The sequence below is a fragment of the Stigmatopora nigra genome, chromosome 3 (genome assembly GCF_051989575.1).
Source record: "Stigmatopora nigra isolate UIUO_SnigA chromosome 3, RoL_Snig_1.1, whole genome shotgun sequence".
Classification (NCBI taxonomy): domain Eukaryota; kingdom Metazoa; phylum Chordata; class Actinopteri; order Syngnathiformes; family Syngnathidae; genus Stigmatopora; species Stigmatopora nigra.
Genome location: NC_135510.1, coordinates 4,444,314 through 4,471,642, shown reverse-complemented (window position 1 = coordinate 4,471,642; position 27,329 = coordinate 4,444,314). Strand labels below are relative to the sequence as shown.

At 39.4% G+C, this 27,329-nt stretch overlaps 2 protein-coding genes across 3 annotated transcripts in view; one reads left to right on the top strand and one right to left on the bottom strand.

The window, feature by feature from the left end:
• cd276 (CD276 molecule) overlaps positions 1–22,577 on the bottom strand; it is a 66,113-nt gene extending 43,536 nt beyond the window's left edge. Inside the window, exons 1-4 of the mRNA XM_077713663.1 lie at positions 22,347–22,577; positions 20,522–20,630; positions 6,511–6,861; positions 3,906–4,202 (exon numbers count right to left, since the gene is read on the bottom strand). Coding sequence (XP_077569789.1) covers positions 3,906–4,202; positions 6,511–6,861; positions 20,522–20,576 — 703 coding nt within the window. The 5' untranslated portion in view covers positions 20,577–20,630; positions 22,347–22,577. The remainder of the gene's footprint in view (positions 1–3,905; positions 4,203–6,510; positions 6,862–20,521; positions 20,631–22,346) is intronic.
• ubl7b (ubiquitin-like 7b (bone marrow stromal cell-derived)) overlaps positions 1–26,146 on the top strand; it is a 259,966-nt gene extending 233,820 nt beyond the window's left edge. Inside the window, exons 1-11 of one of the 2 annotated variants that reach the window (XM_077713661.1) lie at positions 22,934–23,175; positions 23,403–23,577; positions 23,834–23,953; positions 24,037–24,122; positions 24,356–24,440; positions 24,501–24,558; positions 24,628–24,767; positions 25,126–25,175; positions 25,259–25,435; positions 25,516–25,629; positions 25,868–26,146. In XM_077713661.1, the coding sequence (XP_077569787.1) occupies positions 23,403–23,577; positions 23,834–23,953; positions 24,037–24,122; positions 24,356–24,440; positions 24,501–24,558; positions 24,628–24,767; positions 25,126–25,175; positions 25,259–25,435; positions 25,516–25,629; positions 25,868–26,008 (1,146 nt within the window). In that variant the 5' untranslated portion in view covers positions 22,934–23,175 and the 3' untranslated portion in view covers positions 26,009–26,146. Of the gene's footprint in view, positions 1–22,933; positions 23,176–23,402; positions 23,578–23,833; positions 23,954–24,036; positions 24,123–24,355; positions 24,441–24,500; positions 24,559–24,627; positions 24,768–25,125; positions 25,176–25,258; positions 25,436–25,515; positions 25,630–25,867 lie in introns of those variants that run through there. The other variant, XM_077713662.1, reaches the window with a different exon arrangement.
• The last annotated feature ends 1,183 nt before the right edge of the window (positions 26,147–27,329 follow it).

Here is a 27,329-nt window from a genome sequence, read left to right as displayed (position 1 = left end):
TCACCTTGTCTAACTCTCGCTACCTCATCTCCGCTCCTATTCTCTCAGAGCACTTCACCCCTTTATACTGGACTAGCGTAGTAATGCTGGGAAATTACGTCCAGCTTCATTGCAAGTGCTAATGTTGTTGTGGGGAAGACGGTAGTAGTCACGGTGTTGAAATCAAGCAATCAACAAAACACTGCAACGCAGGTGATTGGAAGCAAGACCAAATTTCCCCAATATGAAGGCCAAAGTGGTCAGACTCTACTGGAGGATGAGATGAGAAAACCTGGACAAGAAGACAGCAGCTCATTGGAGGATTTGTTCATCCTCCTTTTCAACATTCTCCTATTCAATAATACCCACCATTCCATTGGGTCTCGCCCACAATGGAGCTGCGCTGCCAAATCCATAAAATACTAGAACAACCAAATACTCTAGAGGTAGAATGAGGGTTTAGAAAGATATCTTCTGCAAGATTTTTGATACATCTAAAGCTGGTAAAGATTTTCGAAATGTATGAGTTAATCGCCCGCGGCAGGAAGTCAAAGTAAAGGATTCCCGTATTAACATATTACAGGCAAACTGTTCACATAGATCGTAAGGCTCTGCTTAGGTCTTGTAGGTGCTGTTAGCACGTTTAAAGTGTTCTTGACTTTCAAAACTAATCAAGGAGACAATTACATTTCCAAGTTGTGTGGATTAACAATGCTAAAAATGAATACTCAAATTGGCTTGGAGACTGGGAAATCAACTTTTGTCATTTGAATCTGATTCATTCGGTCGAGATTATTGCCAGAGAGGTTCACAAATGACACAAATGCTAAACACAGATTTATTTCTCTTATCTACTGGGGCTTGGTAATTAAATGACCGTGATCGTTGATTGCAAACAAAATTAGGTCAATTTTGGTGATCATATTTAATCAATCAGACATGGAGGAAACGCAGTTTAATTATTGTTTGGCAAATAGAGGACATTCCCTTCAAAATAGTTGTCGACCTGTTAAAGTTTCAGTCTAAAAATATATGATGGCTTCAGTCTTAAATACCAACTTAATTAAAAAAAATGCAACAAAAAGGCAAACCATAACTTGAAAGACTGACAGTGTTTTCAGATTAAGGTTGTATGAAATGAGATAGAACTTGATTTTTTCCCCCCAAACTGTCACCAAAAAAAAAAAAAAAATCAATACAAAGCTGACATTTTCACAGTCTGTGGACTTGGAATGGTAATGTTAGCAATGCAACAATGACTGATGTAACATTTTGATTTGAGATATTTATTTCACACCCACATGGTTCCCAAAAAATTATGCTGTTGCACCCCGTGATGCAAGATCAAAAATAACAAAAACAGTGGTGTACGTGCAGAGAACACTGTGCTGCTTGTGTGAACACACAGTAAGCATCATGTCAACTCAAGTTCGCCCAACATTGCTTGGCCAGGGAAGAGTTCTGGGTCAAAATTGGCAGTTAAACACGCCGCAGCTGTCGTAAACAAATACAGTTTCTTCTCAAACGAGCATCCGTGCACATGACTATATCTTTTATCTGTTTACAAGCAAGCGTTAGTCAAGCTGTGCTGGCATAACAATTAAGAAATGACTTTTAACTGCATTTGTTGCAAATGACTACATTTTGAGTTAAAGGTTTTCTGTAGTGTATTTCTGGGTTAGCTCATTTTAAAGTACAATATGAAATCTTATATGTTTTACTGTGACTATACTTGGAAAGCCTTGTTTTTGTTATTAGTTCTGCTCTTGGTCAGTTTCTTCAAAACTCATTAGAAATTATTCTCTAGTTCTGGGGAATAGTATGAGGAAATAAAGGACATTTTTTCTTTTAGCAACTCAAAATTCACGAAGCAGCTCCAGTCTGGATTTAATTTGCAGACGTCTGATGAGCTGCAGGAAATTGAATATTGTGTTAAATGTTGGCCTTTGTGTGCTAGTACTTGGAAGCAGCAGAAACTTTTTAAAAATTCAATTTAAAAAATAGAGAGGGCACGATGATGTAATGGTTATCTGCCCTACAGTTCTGAAATTGAGGCTTCAATCACCGGTGTGGAGTTTACATGTTCTTCCCAGGCTTGTGTGAGTTTTCAAACAGTGTGTAGAAAGAAGGGCATCAATTGAGTAAAAGGGTAAAAGGCCAATAGAAACTGCTGCTGATTTTACAACTATACTATACACCCATCATCCTAATGGGCCAAGTACAGAGCACAACACTTCATGACTCTACCTGTACTTTTGAAAAAAGGCCATCCAAAATGTTGAAGGCCAACCCTTTTAGCCTGCTCTTGCCACTGGGCCATCCTGTTTCCAGCAAACACAGTCATTCCCCAGTCCAGTGGAGCAGGACACAGTGACCCCCTGCCGGGACCTCTACCTCTTTCAGAACCAGCTCAAGCCCAAGAGAAGGTCCGGTACACCTCAGCAATAATTTATGAGCTATTTCACACAGTTGTGCTTCCATTAGAGACCGGACCTTGGCCCACTATACAAAAATCCTCCCTTTGCGCTTAACAAAGAAGAGCAATGGCAGGGAAGTGCTTGTACAGGTAGCTGGGGCCAGCATATTTGCCACTTACAGTATATCATCAAATCTGTCAAATTACAAGTTCAGGAGGATTAGAAAATTGCAATAAAATCACTTTTCTTCCCTCAACATCTCTTGCTTGCCCTTGGGAAAGATGTTGCACAAACTTGACAGCAAGTACAAACTTCTGGCACTTCCCTGGATCGCCATGGCAACCCCAGCGAGGGGGCTACAGCCTCTCTAAGCAGGATCAACTCGTAGTTTTGCCAAGCCAACCTTTAAAATGAAATACTACTAATATATTTATTTCGCAGTGAGTAGATTTTTCAATCATATTGAGGCATTGAAATTACTCAGGAAATGATTTAATTGGAATAACAATAAATCTTTAAATTTGGGGTGTCATAGATCCGATCATGTGATCAGAAATTGTCCTTTTCAGAGGATTGGCATCAGGTGAAAAGGGTAAAGTTTTTAAAATGCATTTTTGTCCATTTTTATGCATCAACTGAGTAGCTGCTATTGACGACAAGAGACGTGCAATTCATTTGGGCCCAATGTTTGGCAGCTGAGAACACATACGTACACATGTACGTAGACACGGCTTAACAACTTAAAATTGTTACTTTTGGTGAAATATATCCACCGACAGTTTCCTAAAATGTGCAAGGCATTGTCGTCAAAATAGCACGACTCATTAAAACTTTGTAACCACATAAACTGTTCCCATTAAAGTGTTAAATAGCCTGAATATTTTGTATGTAGAGACGCGAGTAAGCACATATACCGACCGCTGTACCTTTTTCCCTTCCCCAATACATTTCCTTGGTATCGTAAAATCAAAGTCGGGTCACTAGGACTCACATGAAAAATATGTGATCAGGATATTCCTACTTTATATGGAACTAGACCTTTTTGAGTGGGTGAGAGGGAGTTGAATACATTATGAACCAGCACTGGTGAGACCATGGCACATACTCTGATTAATATTGCATTCGTGGAAAGAAACTAATTAGGATTATAAATCAACTCCTACTTGAAGTGAACAGCAAAGCTGCTTCAAATACTCAAAGATCACCATTAAAAACAGAAACATGCAATTATAGATATTACATATACAAATAATACCTTTGGTATGGAACATTTGGATACTCAGAGATTTTTTTTCACCGAATGAGGAAATATTTCAATTATTTAGTATGTCGAAAAAATGTGTATGAATTTGTTATCTACTCAATTTGTTGTAGTTTTACTACAAATTAAAAAAGTGCAATAGTACAGATTATATCCTTTGGAACACTGTACTGTGAACATTCAGATAAAAACACAGCCAATCTTTTATGAATAACATTTCCTAGAAGGAAAGGTAGAAGAAGACCAACCTGTGATGGTAACAAAGGCGTTTCCCTCCTCCCCCAGCAACGGATTAATGAGTCGGCAGCTGTAGGTGCTGTTAGGCTCCAATACGACAGTCAGCACGCTATTCAGAGAGAAGAGACCCTCCTCGTTGGCTACCACCGAAGTGGTGACGTTGTCCGTCAAGTTTCGGCCAGTACCATCCTGCCACATGACATCCGCTTCCGGGTAGCCGCCATAAGCCACGCAAGTGAGAGCCATTTCTTCGCCTGGTCTCAGGGTGGATTCACTTTGGACGGTCACTACGGGCCTTGAGTATGGAGCTGGATCAACAGGGGAGATGTTGATTAGTAAAAGTTGTGGATGAGGTAGATTTAAAGAGGGGAGTGATTATTCAGGGCCAGGAAATTCCATATTTTGCTTTTTTTTTTTGGTCTCGAACAAAATTGTTGGTTCGGTGAGCTTCATTTCTACATTGCAATTCTCATAAGAGCCTTGATAACAAACCCATGCATGTGCAAATATTGTTCAATTATTGGATAAGCAGGGTAAAATGGTAAAATATTGAAGTAAAAAAAAGGAAATCCGAGAGATGTGATGCTAACCCCCAAAAAATGTTACCAAAGCGTCCCTTTGCTACATAAGCCTGTTACACATCCAAAAAGGTGTGGAATTTCAGAAGTGTTTTGCACTACGTTGCGGTCACTTTCTCACATATATAGCAAGCCACACCACAGTTCACTTGGACAGAGAATGCGACCGAGGTCTTGGATTGAATGAATGCTTTCCACCAGAATTTGCTAGTTTGTATTAGCATGAGGTAAGTCGAACCTTTGGCACGGAAACATACTACAACTCCACACTTTTCTCAGAAAATGTCAATCTATACCCTAGAAAATGAAATGTCAGGAACCTGTGACAGTTGTAAATTGCCCATCCCTGCAAATGGGTAAAATACAACCTATGTAAAAAGAATGTATGCATGGTGGGGAAGTAATGCTAGTCTCTATCACCAATCCCAATCCCTTGAGCTTTGCAAGAGTACAAAGGTGGAAGAGAAAATAGGCTGCTCTATTCCCGGAACCAATCATGGCACAGCAAACAATGGGGTGGCGCTGAGACTGAGATGATTTAAGTTAGTCTGACATCTTTATAAGAAGTACTTTTGACATTGAAACAAGAATTACTGGGCTTTCTGATAACTACAACGCAACTCTAGGAAACACAGACTGGAATTAAGTTCACGTTGACCAGCTAAAAAGCTTTCAGAGGAATGTTAGAGGATGTACTTTAGGGTGGTTCATTTAGTAGAGTGAGTCCTACAATAATAGAATGTTAGGCAAATCAAATGTGGTCTCCAACTTTTTTTTTTTTGCATGTTTTCATTAGCAAAAGGGCATTCCAGTCAAATGTCAAATTGTATTGAGGTCTACATAATGGCTTTGCATAGGTTTTAAAACATGCACCTTCCCGCTGTAATCAATTCTGTGTTATGGATTCCAACAATGCATTTGCAGCAGAGAGAAAGCAAACAAAAGATGAGCCTTAATGTAAACTAACAAAGGAAAACCACAGGCAAATGATGAGAAAAAGTATGACAAGATCAGAAACTAAAGCGAAATCCCTAATAATATAAAATGATACTTTTTCCATGACACTGTGCACTGTTAAAATGGTGTCTGGCAGGAAACTGAGCTCTAAATTGCTCCCAATGGATGCCTAGGAGAAGCATTTGTCCAGAGCTGTTTCATGATTTCTTTTAAATTAGTTTGTTCTACCGAGATTCAAAACTAAAGTGTGAATCTCATTGTTTGATTTTGATTGTGTTCATTATTTATCAATTTTAGCTACTTCTATAAACGGTGCTCATTTTAAAAAGGATTGGCAACGATTTTGTCCACCTATGCATGGTGAAAAATGGGAACTATTATTATTATCATTACCATAGCATACAATATAACAATTGCAGTGCACTATATATTAGGAATATCATGAATAGTAAATTGTATCGTTGGTGACCGAATATATTGTTAAATTTTGTTACAATCCATCTGACTGTCAGCCTCTTTTATATCCAGAGGCTTTTCCTATTTCCATTTGTAGCCGGAAGGAAATATACAATGAAAGCTGTTTAAAAATAGAAACATCTATAAATTTCAAGTATAAAATGGAATCAATTTGTCACTGTTGCAAGACATTGTTTTACTTACTGGCTAGGAGGGAGAGAGAAGAAGAAAAAAAACCCATCATTATTCATTAACACTACCTGATGCAGAACACTCCTCTGAGACAAGAGTGGCCTTTTTTCAATGTGCTATCATAATTTCCATGTCGAAAATATTAAAAAAATATTGAAGAATCAATACAATATTGAGGTTCAGATACTTTTTTGAGCAACAATATCAAGTAGTCCTTGTGTGCTTATGTAGTACAGCGCCGTATACAAGAGATTAAATACGCTGTTATCATTTCAGGTTTTGTGAGTTCTACTTATTGTCGGGTGCTGCTTATAATTACAAATTAAAACAATTTGAATGTATATTTTTGTTAGCATAAAATGGGGTTTAATTGAACACAAGCCTCGTCTTATCTTGTCTTTTTAAAGTGTGGGTGGTGCAAAGTTAAACTCACCGGCTACCTGCAGATACAAAGCAGCACTGCCGTATTCCTTCACTCTGACAAAGCAAGTGTAGCTGCCTTCGTCAGCCACTACCACCTTCTTTAGCAGCAGTGAGGCGTTGCCCGAGCCTAGCTCACTGGGGAACACGGCGGTGCGGTTGACGAAGCTTTCAGCCTGGTTTACCAGCTGAACGTGTCCTTCGCTGTATCCGTACACACCGCGCTTGGTGTCGGTCAATTGCCAGAAGACAGTCACGTCAGAAGCATTGAAAGGGCCAGCGGGCCTGAAGGAACAGTTTAGGGTGACGTCCCTGCCGTGCAACGCCACCATTGGCTGGTCGGGAACTTGCACCTCCATCAGGGCTATGGGACAGAAACAGTAGCAGGTGAATTACTTTGCAAAAACAAGTTGGATTTTCAAACATAAGGCGTTTGCAAGTGGATAAGACTCTAAACTTACTGGTCTAAAATATAGGTATTGGATTAGAACGACAAAAATGTGTTAAACTTGCAGTAACACGACGCACAATCCCTTCTGTGTAATAACTTAGGGGTGAGGTAACATGAAATTACTTGGGCAGTGATCTGCCTCCTACTGGCTGACTGAAGGTAAGTGAGAAACAGTGAGAGGTAAGTGATCCGCTCGGAGTGATGCAATGTATCCATCATGGCAGAATGCCAAATTACGAGTCTGAATTCATGACTTATTTGGGTCTTTTGCTGGGAAAACGCACCTTATGGAGAAGCACTACCAATTTCGTCATACGCAACTGGCTATGATGACAATTAGGCTTTTGTCGAGTCAATGATGATGACAAAGCCTATGTCCGATTATTATTAAAACATATCTTATAAAAAAAACTGCATCAGGACATCCCTCGTAGTCAAAAATGCATGTAAGTAGCTTTGTAGCCATTGAGGTTGAGAAAATGTACAATCATTAAAGACCTGCTGTCCGCCACAACGTATACTCAGCATGCCACACAAATACATCAAAAAGTTCCATGTTAAAACGGAGAAAAACCCATAGTCTTAAACACCAAGCAGTTTAAAATGGATGCACGATCTGCTTCAGGAAGCTAAATTGCTTGCGTAGTCTGGCAGCAGGAAGTGGGTAAAAAAGGATTAAAGCTACGGTGAAGCAAAAACTCTTGAGTGTACATTTTTCTTAGACAAAGCCTATGCCGCTTTTATTGAAACGTTGCTGATTAAATGGCACGTGCACGCGCGGCATTGTTTGTCTAGACGAAGGCAAGAACGTAATTATTCCGGATTTAGCGACCATCTCAAGCAGCCATTTGTGGCATCCTCGCCAGTCAGCGTTCCCCGTTGATCCCTGGCTGCTCGTATACAACCCCAAGACACTCATCTGCATCACAGGATGGAGAAAAAATGGAGGCAGGAAGGGGGGAGAAAATAAAAAACACTTGGGCCCTAGGAGCGACACAGTTTTGTGTCTATAATTATTATAATCATGGTAACATTTTTTGCCTCTTCACCCTCCTTTGAACTCTACTCCAGGGCTATTGTCAGCATCAGCCCACTTTGGTATGAGGTAGTTTCAACCAAAGGCAGAGGTGCGTTAATCAACTAGCCAATTAACAACAAACAAGACTTTCATCTAAGTGCCTTCATGTATAGACGCTGAGTCAAGGCCTATTTTTTTTTTTTGTACTTTAGAATTAACACATCCCAAAAAGGTAAGTCTTCTCGAGTGACACATGAACAGTACCCCCTATTGGCCAAGAGTTTAAATGCTACAAGGTAATGGAGGAGAAAAAAGGTTCCGATGCTTTAATAATCCATTTTCTGTTTATCGTTTTAGAATTTGTAATAACATTTTATGGGGGACAGAGTCGATGGAGTGTCACCTTGATAACTGAAGAAGTTGACTGCGTAAAGGATGTTTTGTTTCTACATTAGAGATGGGCTTTGAATTCAAATGTTGCCCAGTAAAATTTGGACTTGAAACGGCAATGATCAACCTCTCAAGGTTGCTGCTTTCATAAAAAAATAAAAAATAAACATTTTCCAGGGTCCATAGTATATGTGAACCAAAAATCTTTTAGCAAAAATGCTATATTTTTAATGTCTTCTTATTTTGTTTTTTTTCTCAACATTTTTGCACATACCTATTTCTTTTAAATACAGCTCAGAAATCTGAAAACCAGTGTCCTTGCAGTGCCTATTCAACCTCACCATGTGTGGCATAATGTATATTTTAAAGCTTAGTAGACAGAATGACTATTGTACACTTGTGCTTAAGATTGCCCATAATACCACTTTAATTGTGACTTTTCCAATTATAGGGGAGCTTGAATGGGATAAAAGAAGTAATATGTTAGAATCAAAACAAGATTAATGTGGATTGGCTAAATCAAATGCATTAAAGGACTCAATAGTGCCTTGTGATATGACAAAATATCTGCACAATAATGGCCTTTCTATATTACGATATTAACATTTCATAATATAGATAAGGGACCACACTTTTTAACATTTGTTGAAAATATACATCATAAATATGTGTTTTTCTCACCAACTGCAATGTAAAAAATGTCAAATGCTTAAAATAGCATCGCAAGATAAAAGTATTCAGTGTAATTATAAGCAGCACAGTAACAAACATGTATGCTCAAATATAAAAGATATCTAATTATCTGCAAAAATATGTTTGTTGGTTTATCTTTTAAGACTATACAAGTAAGCATAAGGTCACTGTTAATACATGAAATTATATTCATATGAGAACAAACTGTTGTCTTTGCCATATGTGGATTACATGCCTTGGTCTGTGTGGACACGGTTATTCTCAAATGTTTTGCATGCATTACCCGTGTATGTACAGTTGTCAAGGGGTACCCTATAGCCACTTTCTGAGTGTGAGCTAACTCCTAAAAGGCATTCCTGCAGTTTTGTACAAAGTTATTCATAATGACGTGTATTGTTGTGTTTGTTATTGGCTAATTATTTCCCAGAAATAGGGAGTTTTGCTCTTTATTTTCACCCAACCCATAATTTGTTAGTAGCCATTGTCATTAATTGTTTTAATTACACACCACAGGCTTAAAATACATGGCTGGAGGTCTCATTGTGCAAGTCAGAGTGCAATTTAGTATTAACATCAACTCCTTAAAACCAATGTTTAAAGTGAAGTCTGTCATTTTGATTTAAGTTGTGAGCAGGAAGGCTAAAACATTCCTGTATGGGGTGGGTAATGAAAAGTAAATGAAAAGTATAATTCTTCAGTGCCAATGTCTGTGAGATTTGAGTTCTATTTTTAGTAACTCACAACAATGAGAATAGATAAGTACAATGGCAAAAATGAATCATCTTTTTGGGGATATACTGTGGATTATCTTATCGTACAGCACTAGCAGACAAGGGAGTTTTTGCATGTCATACACATTGTCTGGCAATCATTCATAAAAATACCCTGCCTACTGTTCTTGGTCAGCTGTGATAGGCTCGAGAAACCCCAAACCCCAGCAAGGATAAGTGATACAGATAATGGATGGATTCAAATATCTAGCTCGCTCCTGTATGTATTAGGTGTCCATTTTCGGAAGCGGAACATTTGCACTCATTTCTTTATTGGAAGGCACTCGACAGAGATAGAACTTCATGATATGCATGTAGAGTGAAGGGGGCTGGGTGAGTGCAACTAAATCACTCAGAGCAAAGAGGGATGACTCACACCACCGGGTGCATTTGGGAAAGGGAGGTGTGATGGGTAAAGACAAAATGGCATCATGCTAAATATGTGAAAGCAAGGACAGCAAGGTTAAGGACAATCTCTAATTTCGGCCCGAATAATAGAAAGAAAGCAAATATAAACTCTCCCTATCGTGCTTAAAAAGCTCCTCCTCCCCTACTAATATTAAGCTATGTTTTTACTTTGGAGAACCTCCACGGGGCCCTTCCGTGTGTCGTCAAACAGATCTGCACTTGGAAAGAGAAGATAGGGAAACATTTTGGAACGTGAATTAAGTGGATGGAGTTTGGAGAAGGGAGGGTAGGGTAGGCTACAGTAGGGTAGGGTAGGAGAGGGAGCGAGGCAAGGCCTGCCGGCTGATGTCATGGGGAAGCGTGCATCAGATGTCCTATTCGTCAGAGGTGAAATGCCATGTGAGGCATATCCCTCCATGCAGTCTGTTACTTTGTGATTTGCATTCTGTGATTCACGGCTACTCGGGTAACAGAAAGCAAGCATTTACCCAACAAACAAGATAAATTATTATTATTCTATAAAGTCAGGCTTGTGCACACTAATGAGTTTAAAAGCTACAAGGTCGAAACTCCCGGCTAGTTTGAATAAACCTTAAGGTGTGGGTGGCATCAGATCGTAGGGGGAATCAAGAATGTGGACGCCAAGCATCCATGAAGTGGAAACTAACAAAAGGCGTGGGAAGTGTGGTAATTTGTCTGTTTGCTTGAGCATTGCCTGAATGCACTTACTTGTGCATTTCCACTCTGCCCTTACGAACACTAGTTAAACTGTACCTTATCAGAGACAATTCCACCCACGGATTGTTCGGCAAGAAGGAATACCAATGTGGAATTGTTTAATTTTGGAAGAGGAATGAAATGATTTTGATAGATAATGGACTTTATGCCATTGTCAGTTGGGAGAGGCTTTAGCATCCTTGCCATCCTGGTGACTAAGTGGTACAGATGAAATATGGCAATACTGTATGTATAATGTAGTGATTTTCTTTAAGATAAAAGAAAAATCTTTTATTTATCCCCTGTAGCCGTTATGTTTTCTCCAGAGCGGTTTCTTTTCAACTAACAAATGATGCCTGTCTGCCAACGTAATCCGAGGACCCCTATTCTTCTTTGAAAGAATTGAATTGTCTTCGCTTAAGGCAAAAGTGGTTGAGAACAGATGGGGTTGTCTTTTCAATGTCTTCTGACTGGATCAATGAATATTTAATGTTCTACATTTAAACGCCTGACTCTCATTGGCCGTTGATAAGTAGGTGTGTCGGCGGGCAAGCATTTGCATTAACCTTTGTGTGGCCATTGCATACCTGTCACCCTTGGCCAATCGGCACCCTTATTAATGATTGCAATTGCCCTTCTTAAGTGATAATAAACTGTAAAAATGCAATGTGGCGCATATTTACTCACATAGGACGCACTTAAAAGTAAAAAAATGTTCCCCAAAGTGGACGGGGTGCCCAATCATGCACTAGATTCAAGATTCTGTAAATGTCGCTGTATGACGGTGACAGCTTGACTGTTTGGGTACATTGCTTGCTGACGTGCTATATGTTTATAGTGAAAAGGGTGTAAGTGGCTCACTCGCATGTACATATCATGCTCAAAGCAACATTAGCAATCGACGATGACATTTTAGTCTGCTACTAGAGACCGAGACAATTTGGATTAGAGCCGAAATGGAGAAGACAAGATCGATTTTACAAAAAAAGGACTTTTTTTAACATTATTTTCCCATTAAGTTGTTTTACGGCATACACAATTTGAAATGATCAAAAAACGTATAAAATAATGGGAAAAACATAAGTTGACAGGTATGCCATTGTGTGTGCGGAGTCACCCTTTTCTACCTATTTAAAATCTGCTTGGCAAGTGTGGTTTGACTTATCGAAATGGTCGCAGTCCAAACCCACAGCAAAAACCACACTCAGTTTGGGGTTATGCATAAAACCGAGGACAAAAGTAGAATTCTGTGCTTGTTCGCCCTTAGGAAAGTTGTGGTCTTTTACATACGGGTGAGGGAGGGATGGTAGTCTTCCCAGTGGGGTTTTCCCCGAGGGGAACTGAGGATTCTCCATTTATTTTCTCTCAATAAAGACACGCTGAGCAGCCAGCGAGGGCAGGCTGGGAAACGTCAGGCTGCCGGGATTTACATGCTGCTCTTTGTGTTTATGGGCCTGGGCTCTGTTTGAGTGCCTACGTGACTGAGACGGCCACTTTCACAGCCGACGTGAAATAAACTCATTTAAGCCGTTAGCGACCACTGGCAGCTTGCCCTGTCATGCGGCGAGTGCTGGCTAATAAAGGGAGGTGTCTTTAAATGAACTTCACACCGTTCTCCACTCTCATTTCACGACAAACCATGACTGTGACACTTTCAAACACCTTACAACAATCATGGAGTATTTGTCATGTGTTAGGCTATTGCCATGCAGGCCTCCAACGGCGATGGAAAAGGAGGCTCAAGCAAGTGTGAATGGGAATCGAGCGTTTAACCGCATTGTGCTAATCAGCATGGGTGCACATCAACTGGGATGTTTTATGCGCGGTGTCGCGAGAGATGTTTCTGACGAGTTATCTCGTAAAATAAAATTGCAAAGAAGACATTTTTAATGCAGTTGTCTAAAGGATTGGTGTCATAAATGTGTGTGACAAAAGGTGGTAATACACAGCGGCAGATGTACAAAATGTCGTCATTACAGATTGGATAAAACCTGATCGCACAAAAACGCCGTTTGGGGGTTGCCAGGGCAAAATTGTCGATTTGCATGTTAGATTTGGAACACACGTTTTTATGTCGGATGGCGTTCCTAAAAGAAAGCTAATGAGTGTTAATTAGCTCTGTATGACGTACCAATGACATGGCTCGCCGCCGCCCTCAAAGCTAACGCAGCTATGCAGGGTTTTTTTTATTATTATTGCAAAATGCATGAATTCCATAAAACACATGGAGGGTTGTAGTTTGATTGCGAAGCAAATGAAGAAGTTGCAAATGTGCTGAATAGCTTCCGACTCACTTAGCCTTTATATTATGGGAGGTTCAGGCCAGGAAGCAGATTTCTAGATGGCAAACTTAACCTGAGAGCAGATGTCTGTGAGGCTTTCCCCTCCTTTTTTAAATGGTTCTTTACTCTAACTCAACAATTCAACACTAGATTGCTTTCTACCAATTCTTTCAGCACTTGTCTTGAAAGCCATTTCTTGTATTAAGAAACAAATCATCAAAACGTCTGCCCAGTCTCTCTAAAGACTAAGCAGAGATTTATTGTAGGCAGAAACTCCGAATTCTCAGAAAAGGTTTCCGAGAAGACTGAAATCAATTCAAAGATAGCTATAACTCGAACTGTTCCTTTCCTTTAAGCACAGGTAACATAACATGTATTTTTATTCCCATATACCATATTTAATGGTGATGTCCTAATCCGATACTCAGTATTGGTATCAGTGGCCGGTATGGTCATTTGAATCATAAAAATAACGGAAACATTTTAAAAAAGGTATATTGCCTTAGAATTATATTTTTCAATTAGTTAGTGTGCCATATGATTATTAAAAGTTAAATCTATGCCTTATGGTGAAGTTTGGGGTCAGAACAGTCAAATTCATCAATCTTTGTTAAGAAGAGGTCAACGTGGAGCAAATCCATTTCAATTATATTCGTTTTTTTTAACCACAGAAGAAAATCCATCTAATATCTGCATAAATGTTGTCAAAAAAAACATCCTTATACACCTAAAGTTTCCTTCGTTGCCCCAGAGGCCGCAGACCACATTGATATTCCACACCTGCGTGACTACTGACAGGTCCGTAGCAACACAGTGTGAAGAGTTGGACATGAGAAACTCTTGACACTACAATGGAAAAGATGTAAGAGAGCTGCAGTGGAGCAAAGAGCTTCCTGTCAGCGTGACTGACATTGGTCACGTTCACAAACACGAAGCAAATAACAAATGTTCTCCCTGTTGGTTTGTTTCATGCAAAGCCGCAGGGTGCAGAAAGTACTAACTACTACAATATAAGGGTATTATGAACCTACTATCGATAGCTAAAAGAAACTATTTTGCATCACAAACTTCTTCATAGGCATCAAGTAATTGCATTTTTGTCTAAATTTGTTGATAAATCATTTCGAGGGTTTGATCCTGGGTTTGTCCTCACTGTTGTTGGCATGCATAGGTTTTCTTCGGGTGCTCCGGTTTCCTCCCACATCCCAAAGACATGAATGGTAGGCTGGTTGAACACTAAATTTCTCCTAGCTATGATTGGTTGTCCTTTGTCTCCTTCTGCCCTGCGATTGGCAGGCTACCGATTCAGGGTGTTCCCCACCTGGTGCCCATACTTAACTGGGATAGGCTGCAGCACCACCTACGCCTCTTGTGCGGATAAGCCGTTCTGAAAATGAATGACTAGATAACCAGTGTATATATTTTTGGCATGTAAGTAACGAGAAAAAATTGAGACTGTGAATCAGACCTGCTCAAAGCAATCTTTAAAATTTGACCTTCTAAAGCATATGTTGAATTCCACTGCACAAATGTGTAATACCCACACATTCCTGTTGAGATTATTCATTTCAATGACTTCATATTTGCTTCAATTTGCGCCTGTCCAGCATACTCAACAGACTTTACTACCCACAAGTACTCCCATTACAAAAAGGTTTGACCTTTTAGGTTTTGCACCGCAAAATTAGTGCCTCAAAGTCTTCTGCTATCAAGGTAATAACCGCAGTTCAATACCTGGACGGAGATATTTACACAATGATTGGTGCCATCTGCTAATCATAGTGTGCACACACATTTAAAGGGTAATTCTCCCAGATGTCAATGGAATAGTATTAGTATGAGTTTGTGAATGAGCAGTTCTGTGCAAATGAAAGGTGAAACTATTGGCCATCGTAGCTAAATGAGCAACATAAATGGGGGTCCTGGAGAGTCTTGGAAACAAGGGTTCCCATCAGAATCCACCATGAGTATACAATATTTTGTTTACTCCTCAGTGTGATAACAATAACCTCTTTAATGCACTTTGCTCATGTGATTATATGCTTTAAGAAAGTGTTTTCTGGCCATGTGATGAATTCAATGACCAAGAGAAAGGCACCTGTTTCAGGCATCAATGCTTGTACAATACTTCCCCCTGCCTTTAACTTGGGTAACTGCAGAGCCACGCGTTTTCAATGGGGGTGTTTTGACTGGACTTTAAAGTCAAAATATTGAAGATTTATGAGCCTCATGACAAAATCCAGACCACAAAACAGTTTTAGGGAAGCTTTTCAATCATTTCAGCACATGTAAAGGAGTGATGTACATGTAAAATGTAGTCATAGTCATTCATTTTCATGGTAGTACTATGAAACCAAGTCCAAAACTTACATGTACTTACAGCATACTTTGTGACGCTATGAATTTTTTGTAACAAAAAAACTGAGGAGCAGAATTGTCAATTCAGCAAATTGCAAGAAACCAACCAGTTTTCAATTGCGGTCTCAATTGGGTATCATCCCCTCATTCCAATTCCATTGTCAGGCCGCTAATTATCTTGAAATTTGCAGCCTTGCAGGTCCAAGTAAGACCTTTAGTTGCCTGAGCAATGGATCAGGCTATGTACTCTTTGCATCATCATCAAGAGAGGCTTCAGTTTTTCATTCTGTATGATCTAAATCCAATACCGTCTCCTACTTTACAACGTCCTTTCTTATGTTTTGTCCAGGAAATCACAAAAGAAGCACCCTCGCACGAGACATCCAGGCTATCCGCTAGATAAGGACTTAGACGTGCTTATTTCCCGAAGATTCATAAATCAGAATGGGATGTTCCTTTGTGCTGTTCTCAGATTTTTTTTTCTTCCCTTTTTTCCCCTCTCTCTTTCTTCACTGCCCACCATCGCCTTCTCTTGACTGCTTCCTTGATACAAGCCATCTCATATCCTGTCAATAACCCGCTAATGGGCCCAGGCAGTCAGATAAGGCTGGGCTTTGGGCTTACAAGCCCGCAGACACCGAGAGCCTTTTGATGAGCTGCGGTTTCACGAGTGAAAAAGGGAAGCGGCTAGCTGACAAGGTAGACGCATGGTCACAGGGTCAGATCTCACTTGAGAACAGCCGACTTGAAGGATGAAATAGGAAAAAAAGGCTTCTTTGATTTCCCTTCAGAGGGTATATTCATCCATCTAACTAACCACTTAACAGCTTCTGTATTGGCGCTCTATACAGAATAAAGAAGAAAAATAATGAATACTGTCTGACTATATCAATCCAAATGGATAAAAAAAAGCAGGAGAAGACAGAAAACACTGCAGAAACTTTTTGCCAATCCCAACGATGCATTACACTAACTCCTGGATATGTTAGGGTGACCACTCACAAATGAACAAATTAGCTCTATTGCTGCAAAACCTTGTACAACCTAACACTTGAAGATAAAATAATAAAATTAAAAAAATCCATGCTCTTTCAGAAAGGCCACCAGATGCAACAAAGTGTCACTACTAATTGTTTCGCACTACTTGGTGCCAAGGAAGTACCATCATAGGATACTTCCCAATTAAGAGACTAGGATCTTTGTATATATCCAAGAAAGGCTAATACCAGGATCAGAGTAGAGCTAGAAAAGTCAACCAATGCTGAGCTCAGATTACATTAATAGACTACGATTGGTTCCAAAAAGACACACAAGTTACAGGTGAAGTATCACTTAACTCCACGGAATAGCACTCAGGTAACATGATCCTATACGGCCAAAAATCCCTTCACCATGTACCTTTAGTAGGTATGTAACCAAAAAATAAATACATTTTAAAAAGTAATGTATTTCCCAGACTATAAATTTCACATTTTTTAATAGTTTAGCTGGGCCCGCGACTAATACTCAAGTGAAACTTACAGCCACGTATGTTACTTTTTAGGCTACAGTTACATGAACAACACAAGTTATCCGAAATAATGAAAAAAATAAAAATTTAAAATAAAAATAAAACAATTGCAAAAAATGGGGGAATACTGTGAAAAATATTTCCACTGAACTGCAAACATCCGGAAAAAGCAAAAGCCCTGAAACGTGAAAAACCACAAAAAATAGGGGGATACTATATTTAGCCTGTTGATCCTAACCCTAACCCCAACAAATAGGGGGATACTATATTTAGCCTGTTGATCTACATTTTACTATAATTTTAACATAGGGTTGTTCTTGATTTATATTAAAATGAAAAATTGGCTTCCCAAAAAACGACGTATACTCAAGTGTGGTAGTTGAGCCTCTAAACGCTCTCCAAGAACAGCAACTGTAACACTTTTCAATTCAAAGAGATCCACGAGACACCTAGTCAAGCCCCAGACGAATGTAGGTCCTTCGCAATGCCTGCAGAACTGCATATTACCTGAATCAATTTTTAAACAGTCCCACGGGGTTGAATTTTGACGACTCGTTGAAATAATCATGAGGTGCTTGTTGGGTAATGCACTCTGTCTCAATGAACACACATGGGAGAAAAGAATGAGGATGGAGTTATTGCTAGGGCCAAAACGACGGAAGATGCACGCGATTGTGTATTCACCGGGCTGAAACCAATCTTGGTTGAGACGGGCCCCTGGACAAGACCCTTTATTTGACGCAATCAAATTAGCAAGAGTATCACAGACACAGAGTAATAGCCTGAGATTCAATTTATGCACAGGCTAAAGTGAGCCCTCTCTGCAGACTCGATTGCTTTATAGGGAAAAGGTGGATATTTTGTGTGTAGGTATGCGGGTATGTTTAAGCTTTCACAACAACTTATCCGGGTAAAAGTGTACCATTTCCGTGCACTGGGGGGTCCATGGGTAGGACTGCAATGCGATTGATTCAATTCATTCATTCTCAGAACATCTTATCTTCAAGTTTTACGGGAGTGCTGGAGCCTATCCTTGCGAACCTGAATTGGTGGCCAGCCAATCGCAGTGCTCGGACATTTGGTCGCCGGTCAAATGGTGACAGAGTTTACTGTTGAAGCCAGCTCTCAAAATTATATTTGTGAGAGAGTTTAATATATAAGAGAGAGTATAATATCTAAGTAGTGTTTAATATCTAAGTAGTGTTTAATATCTAAGTAGTGTTTAATATCTAAGTACTGTTTAATATCCAAGTACTGTTTAATATCCAAGTACTGTTTAGTATCTAAGGACAGTTTAATATCTCAGTACTGTTTAATATCTAAGTACTGTTTAATATCTAAGTACTGTTTAATATCCAAGTACTGTTTAACATCTAAGTAGATTTGACCGGCGACCAAACGTCCGGTCACGGCTAATCGCAGGGCACCAGGAGATCATGCTCACACATACCTAGGGGCAATAAAAAGCATTCAACCAGCCTACCCCTGTGCGTATACATAATGAAAGGTCACAATAAGGTATAGTATTTGCAAAAAGGCCAGTCATTCACTCTTCCAACATTAGATCAGTTGCTACACAACAAGAGCCAAATTTTACCAAGTCTATTTAACCGCAGTGGGGCTTATGAGAAGCAAAGACAAAAATAATAATGATATCACGCAGTGCTTTTCATCCTCTCAGCAAATGGCAACAACAATGAAAAATAAATAAACATGCTGTGATCAGATTTCACAGGCTCTCCAACGAATCTAATTTGTCAGCCATTCTACTAGTGTCGCTATGAAACAGGACATCATATTGTGCGACTAACCTTACCTCTGATTACTCATGAGACCAGACAATCTGCAAAAACAACAGCAGTGATTTGTCTCCAGTTACATGTGCAGCATCCGACTAATTCACTTAGTGCTTCACTAAGCGGAAAGAAACTGAATCATTGTACAGCCAACCCCATCTACTCCTACTCCACGTGTACACCGCACTGCCTGTAATGAGCTGGCCTGTGGTGTAACTTGCGCCGCTGAATTTTATCATTGAAACTCCCAATATTGCAAATCCTGTCCCACTATATATTTAGATTAACTTAAAGCAGTCCTAGGAGATTGGGTTGTTTTGAAAAATATTTTTTTTAGCCCAAGGATGTTGTGCACACATTTTGACATGCTGTATCAGCCAAAATGAGATTTTAATTTACATTATATGTCCAACTTACACCACCGGCAAAAAAAAAAAGGTGGTTATAAAACGTTCATCGTCTCGATCCCAATTTCTGACATAGTAGACTCAGGTTTGGTTATTTACAGGGCCGGAAGACATTATTACGCCAGCCGGCGAGTATTTTGTTATTTTTTTTAATGTATTTTATGATGATTCAACTTCTTCGCTTGTGCAGAAGTGAAACTTTTAAGGTATAAATCCTTCGTTGCGACATGAGCCACCACTCCTTCCGTGAGAGGGGAAATCTGCTCTAAAAGCGGTTTTCATTGAAGGCGTCGCCAAACTTCCAACAGCAATCAGTACAGCGCAAATATGTATATATTCATCATTCCCTTACTTCTGAATTTCGCAGGTAAAAATTCGACTGATGTCGTTAAATCCTGCAGTAGTATATGCACATGCCTTTATTTATACTAGCCTACTGGTTATCTAAATTTTCTTATATTATTTTCATAACAAAGTATGTTAATATAAATATGTTAATGTTGATTAAAGTACTCTAATTAAGATACATTAAAAAATAGGAGTCCGAACAAGAAAACAATAAATATCAACTAAATAATTTTCCTAAATTCTTATATAAATATTAGCATTATTAATATGAAGGGTAATAGGGTAAAAGAACCTTGAAATACTATCCCAATTGAATGCCGTATTTTCCGGACTATAGGTCGCAGTTTTTGTAGTTTGGCTGGACCTGCAAATAACATTCAAATGTAAAATTTACATATCTATATTTTTTTAATCTCTGACCACCAACCAGAAGCCTGACATGTTTTTATTTTAGCCAATAGTTAACTGAAAAACTGTTAAGGTAACAGAACTATTTACTATTTGGCCTGTTGTTCCCCATTTTACTATTGTTGCTTTTTTGTATGTTAGTTCTAAGTTTCTGGTCAAATAAAAAAATTGCCCTCCCAAAAAAAGCGACTTGTACTCCAATGTGATTTAGTATTTTTTTCCTCTTTTCATTGTATATTTTTGGTTGGTCCGACTTATACTCAGGTGTGACTTATAGTTCGTAAAATACGGAACAGGCTCAAAATATTAAAGTTTTTTTTTTTTAAAGCAGGCAGTATATAAAAATAATATTTAAAAATGTCGATTAAATTTTAGACTGATTCATTAAAATCCTTTTTCCCCCCTATTCCAATTATTTCCAGGGTTAATGGTACCCGAGGGCATTTTGTTACCACATCTGGCACTCACCGACAGCTTGGACAGCCAGCATGGCAGAGAGCATAAGGGGCATCAGCAGGGACATCGTGTCAATCCTGGTGTGGACTCCAACAGCAGGAAAAAGTCTTCAGGCCTGAGACTGCAATATTCAAAACACGGCAATTAGAAAGATATACCCAAAATATGTAGTCATCTGTTTATTTTGATTGATAGTATCTGGTTGCTGGAAGCATGGGGGCTGGGTTTCCCCCTGAAAAGTAACAGATTTAAACCACAAGAGGATGTGTAATGTATTTGGAATTGTGAAAAATAAAAAGGCTATTTCCATTATTATTATTTTTTAAATCCGTTTTAATGTGTGATTGTGGGATGGGCTACAATGTCATCATGACCAAAGTTTGTGTAACAGAGCAGCTCGCCACTATTTCCCCGAACTCTAAAAGGAAATAAAATTATCCCCCTTTTCCTTTGAGTTATAGTCTGAAGAGCACAATGTGAAGTTGGAAAACCAAACCACAGGTCGCCTCCTGTCTCCGCCTGGTGGTAACCAGACACCAGGAAGTGACTAACTGGCTTCAGCGCTCCCCCAATGTGAGGAGTTTGTCTTTTTAACTTCAAAAATCATCTCCTTCAATAAAAGCACAATATATTATATGTATATATACATACAAACGATCAAGACGAGTCACATTTATTGTCCGTTGATGTTTGTTAGACCATTTTTAACGTGAAATAGGTCAAATGAATAGTTCGCTTGTATAGGAAAACCCCATTTTGGCATGAAATACAAACATTTGAAAACGGTTTTGCCAGAGAATCTAAATATTTGCCCAACCTTGGTCGAAGCATAACACTGATGGTCCACAGAATTTAACTACATGTTTATTGTTTATTGTTTTATTGTTGTATTTTACTTTATATATTGTTTGATGATGGAATAACATCCAAAAGTGGATATAGCTCAACATCCCACAGTTAATGACATCACTTCTTCAAACAACAAACTAGTTGAGACTGAATCAGCAGCATTTCTGCTATCAAGTGATTCATACAAAAATGCTGACAATGGATTTCTGGTTTATGTATCACTAAAAGAACAAAAAAATAACGGACAATAGTCCACATGTTTGGACAGAGAATGACATCACTACTCCACACGGTATCAAGAACAACATGCCACACAAGTTATCCGGATGGAAACTACAACATCCTCTACATTGTACAGGATGTTGTAGTATCAGGGGTGGCCAACTCCAGTCCTTGAAACCCAAAATCCAGGCTGTTTTTCAGATTTCCCTCCACCAACACACCTGAATCAAATAATTGGGTCCAGTAAGAAGCTTCTGGAGATATTTCTGATGAGTTGAACATTTGATTCAAGTGTGGTAGAGGAGGGAGATACAGAAAACAGACTGGATAGTGGCTCTCATGGACTGGAGTTGGCCAACCCTGCAGTCTATGTTGTACAGGAAGCATTCTGAACAATAATGATACATAAAAATATTAAATCAGGACCAAAACCTCATTAAAAATACTCTGCAACAGTATTCTAATATACTTTACTCACGCAAGATATTTACTTGCCCTATAAAACGTTGTATGGTCTTATGTATAACTTCGAGCGCATCATCAGTTGTAATGACCCCACTTTGCCAACCGGGGGCGCTATATATTTGAATGCTACAACTGCTAAATATTTAGCTTTTTCCATATTCCCTACGTATTTACCAGGGACTAAAAACAGATCATGGCATTATAAAAATCAGTTGATTTTGTTGGTTTTAATAACCCGATCGTTTAATAGTAGACACACGTGTTGACGAAATTACCGCTAGCTATGGATGAAGTTTCTTACCATGCTGGGACAAAGACGAGAAAAAAAGTAGAAAGTGTCCTTCCAGGACACTCGATGTTGCGTTTAAGTGCTGTCGTTCGTCCGTTTGTATCTGCGTTGTGTTTTGATTGTTTAAAATAACTATTTTTTAGAGTTTATCAAAGTGAGCGGGTGTGTTCAATTGATTGCGGACGGGTCCCTTTTGCTCCTTAACCACTCCTTACTGTTTGGGCCGGTGATGATGTCATTTGGAGGGGGAGAATCCCGACAATTCCCCGATTAACTGCTTGCTGTCAGAGTTTATGTTTGAATATAAAGTACTTTAATAATCGCATCACAATTTGGGTAAAGTATGACAAAATAATAAACAAGTGCGCGCAACATGACCCAAAAAAGTTCACATCTGAACGCCAGATGTCAATTACAGTTATATATATTTAAATTACTGGGTGTTTCATTATTGATTCTTATGTTTTTTTTAATTTCATTAAAATATAAATGGGGTTACTTAAAAAACTCAACAAGTTTTATTATTCCGCCAAATTTGGATCTTCTCTCTTGACCAGATGGAAATATAAGTCATGATTCATCAGTCTGGAATCACATTTTCCTCCCGAGACAGGAGGCGGCGTCTAAAGACAGTGAAGCACACGATCTATTAACTACTGAACATAACGGATTAGTATCTAAAGATAAAAAAACATATGTATTTTGTATTACTAGTCCGCATAAAAAGAAAAAACCAACAAACAAGAGACTGTAAATTCCCAAATATTGACACTGACCCTAAACGCAACGTACAACACGTGACACAAACCGCGGAAGTGAATCGAATGTCAACATAGGAACGGTGAGTGTGCGCTTCTCAAAAATAAATACGCAATTCATTATGATCTCCTTACCTTATTACATTTTGAGTATCCGTTTCCAATAAAACGTGTTATATATCATTGACATAAATATGCATTTCCTAACTGTACCTTGATTAATATGGTTAGCAAGTCTGCTATCATTGCATTGGATTTTTTCAGCACTATAGCTTTATATTTATTAACAAATTGTATTTTCTCTCACCAGATGGCTTCGTCCGACTGGCACCTATCCCTGAAGCTGTTAGATCAGCCTAAATCCACGTTCCACTTCCCGGAGATGATGCCTGGGGACGTTGCCCCTGGAGGGTACAGAGTCGCCACATTAAAGCAGCTTGTAGCCGCACAGCTCTCAGACTGCATACCTGACCCGGACCTCATAGGTACTACAAATCTTACATTACAGTAAATTATACCCTGGTTGCAGTTTTTACATTACCTGAAAGGATACGTAAAATGTAGACATCTTTTTCTCCGATGTCCCTTGAACGCATCATGGTAGTTCAGAGATTCCACTACGAGCCTCTCACAAGGGTTACAGGGGGTGCTGGAGCCGATTCCAGTTGGCTTCAGGCAGCAGGCGGGGGATAACCTGTGTTCTTCTGCATAAATAAATACAAAACGCTTATCTTGTCCCAGAGCTGGTTCATTGTGGACGTAAATTGAAGGACGACTTCACACTGGATGCCTGTGGAATTCAACCAGGGTCTACATTGCATATCCTGAAAAAGACTTGGCCAGAGCCAGAAAGCATCGCAGGTGTGTCTTAACATGGTATGCAAAGAAGACTTGTCATTCATAATGCACGGCGATTAATTAGAATTCCTGTTTTTGTGTTTCAGAACCTGTGAACAGAGCTACTGCATCCAGGGAGTTCCGAATGCTTCATGCTGCTCTCCACTCACTACACTCCACATATAGAGAATCGGTGAGACTGTCTTTGAATGTATGTTACGCACGAATTGATCTTCTCCCTTGTTTAAAAAAGAAAGTATATTAAATTTTAGTTGTCTCGGGAGGCTGATGTCTAAATTATAATGAAAGAAAAGGGCACAAAAGTCAAAAAAAATACCTTAATATATGTTAAACGGATTGTGAGGAACAGTAATAACCCAAATATCATTAAAATAATTGAAAACAATGTGTCAACCCTGCATTCAGGTGTACAAAATGTTAACCAACAAAGAGTCTCTGGATCAGATTATCGTCGCCACACCAGGGCTCCGGTCGGACCCGGTGGCCTTAGGTAAGACCCCATCTTTTAATTTGTGTGAAACAAAATGCTTACAGTTTTATTGTTTTTTAGGTGTGCTGCAAGACAAAGATCTCTTTGTGCAATTCACTGACCCCAACATGTTGGACACGTGAGTACTCGTTTTGGTCCTATCAGAAAAAAAAAAATACCTTGAATTTCCCATTGGCTTCTCTCACAGGCTCATCAGTTCCCACCCAGCCTTGGTCAACGCAATTATCCTGGTTCTTCACTCCGTAGCAGGAAGTACGCCGGCACAGTCAACCGCCACCTCTGCCTCTTCTCGCAACGCATCGGCCAGCTCCTACAGCGACATGCCAGGTAGAACTTTTCCTATCTTCTGGCATACTATTCATGATCAATCGTACGGAAAAGAGTAAAACCATTAGCAAACTGGACATACAGTATGTCCTGTAACTCATCAGAACAATGCAAAGTGATTAGAAATGTCTTAAACGACCGTATTTTCACGACTATAAGGCGCACTGCATTTAAAGGCGCACCGTCAACGAATGACACTTTTATTTTTTTTTCCATATATAAAGCACACTGGATTATAAGGCACCTTGTCCATTTTGGAGAACATTTCAGACTTTTAAGTGCGCCTTATAGTCGTGAAAACACGGTACCTCTTTGATTGCTGTTCTCAGAAAGTGTAATCATTCTTCTTCTGTGACAGGAGGCTTCATGTTCGAGGGCATGTCCGATGACGACGAAGACTTCCAATCTGTGAGTCATAGCTCGTTTCTCAGCATCAGGCATTTTCCCAGGGTGACAATTCTGGTGTGTTTTCATGCCGTTATATGTAACAGGGCAGTCCGGCGGGGCCTCCTAGCCGAGCGGGGGTATCGGCGGGCATGCGACCGCTCTCGCTGAACCATAGCGGCGCCGCGGGCCCACGACCAATTACGCAGAGCGAGCTGGCCACGGCGCTAGCGCTCGCTAGCACGCCTGAAAGCAGCGCCGTGACTCCGACTACAGCCAGTCAGGTAAGCTCTGCTGGAAAATCCCTTAAAAATATGTTATTTTCTTAGATTTGCTGTGACGGTAAATACGCTTATTTCATTAGGGTGAGCCTTCAGGTGGCGGACCCCCCATGCCGGCAGGGACCCCCGTCAGCAATGACCTGTTCAGTCAGGCCCTGCAGCAAGCTCTTCAGGCCACCAACATGTCTGCCCTGCAGGTAACAAACAATTACAGTGGAATTCATGCATGGATTAGTTTTCTTTTGTAGCAAAGGAAATCTGTCAGCAAGGTGGCGCTAGAGGTCAGGATGTACACCTAATGGAAACTCCTCGGTTACCTTTTCTTTCCCTCTATTTTTTTGTGCTTAGTTTGAAAGCATTGTTGCAATTGGTCTTGCATTTCTTAATACTTTTTTATTGTTGCATAACGTATTGTATTTCGGGTGATGCGTTCAGGGCCGTTGGCAATCGCAGTTGCAACAACTCAGAGACATGGGTATCCAGGATGAAGAGTTAATGCTCAGAGCTCTCCAAGCCACCGATGGAGACATCCAAGCTGCCCTGGAGCTCATCTTTGCTGGAGGACCAGGACTTTGAACACATTCATCTCCTGGAACTATTCTGAGACTTGAATAAGAAACAACATTACTCTTTTGTTGTCATGTCATGATGTTTAATCCATCATCTAATGGTCTGTTGTTCATTCGTTACATTTGTAATAAATGGAAATATGGATGTCTGTGGAAAATAGTTTCATTTTAGCCACAGGTCAACTTTGTGCATTTTATATGCAATTTGACAACTATCAGATTTGCAAGAATAAAAAAATGGGACTTCAGGGAATTGAACCAGTAAATTAACAGTTTGACTACACTTAAACTAAAAACATTACGTAAAGCTATAAAGTTGTAACTTAAATGATGTTTTAAAATAAAATCTCAGGACACTTAACTCATCATTTCTAGAGAGCATGGCATATAAATTAAAAAGTATTTGACATTATTTTATGTATATATGTGGCCATTGCAAGTTATTACCTTATGCTAATGTGTTTTTTTTACATGTCAAACACTGTTAAAGTAGTGTAAGATGTAATATATTCTTAACATCCTAACCCAGGCATGGGCAAACTATGGCCCGCGGGCCACATCCGGCCCGTTAGGCTTTTTAATCCGGCCCGCCGACGTTGTCCAAATAATGTTTTTTTCCCCAAAGATGGCGCCGTCCCGCGGAAGCCATTGGCAGTAGCTCTGTCCACTCTTATTTATTTTTCATGTTTCACAGCCCCTCTATCTTTTTTAAAATTACATTTTAATATTTCTTAATACATTCCTTTTTACTTGACTTAATACTTTATACTTTACTTTAATCATGAGTGATGAGTATGTTAATACTTAATCTTTTTTTCCTGTTTATGTTTCATATGTACTGTTAACGGATGCACTTTTTTATATGTATCGTATCTTGTGCTGTCCCGGCCCATCTGTCAATTTTCTTAAGTCAATGCGGCCCCTGGGCCCAAAAGTTTGCCCACCCCTGTCCTAACCCTTTAAAGACCAAATGTTGTAAGTTTTCACTTAAAAGGCATCTTTGCCAATTTGTTAGAATAAAAGCTATGCAGTTGTCATGTTTATCCAGTTGAGGGCAGTAAAGTTACACATCTTCCAATCAAAACTCTTGAAGGGAGAAAGCAGGCCGTTTTCTGGTAAAATGAGTTAGCAAGTTACTTTTTTTTGTTTTGTTTACCCTGCAGGCTATTATTGGTTTATTTAAAACTACAAAAAAAAGTAATATTTCACTCCACGCGTTGGTTATAACTGGGTAAATTTTGCCTGGCTTCTTCCAATATTTTTGCTGCCTTTTAACTTGGAAGTTAACTACCAATCACAGTTAGGGAGTTAACAATTAACATTCCATT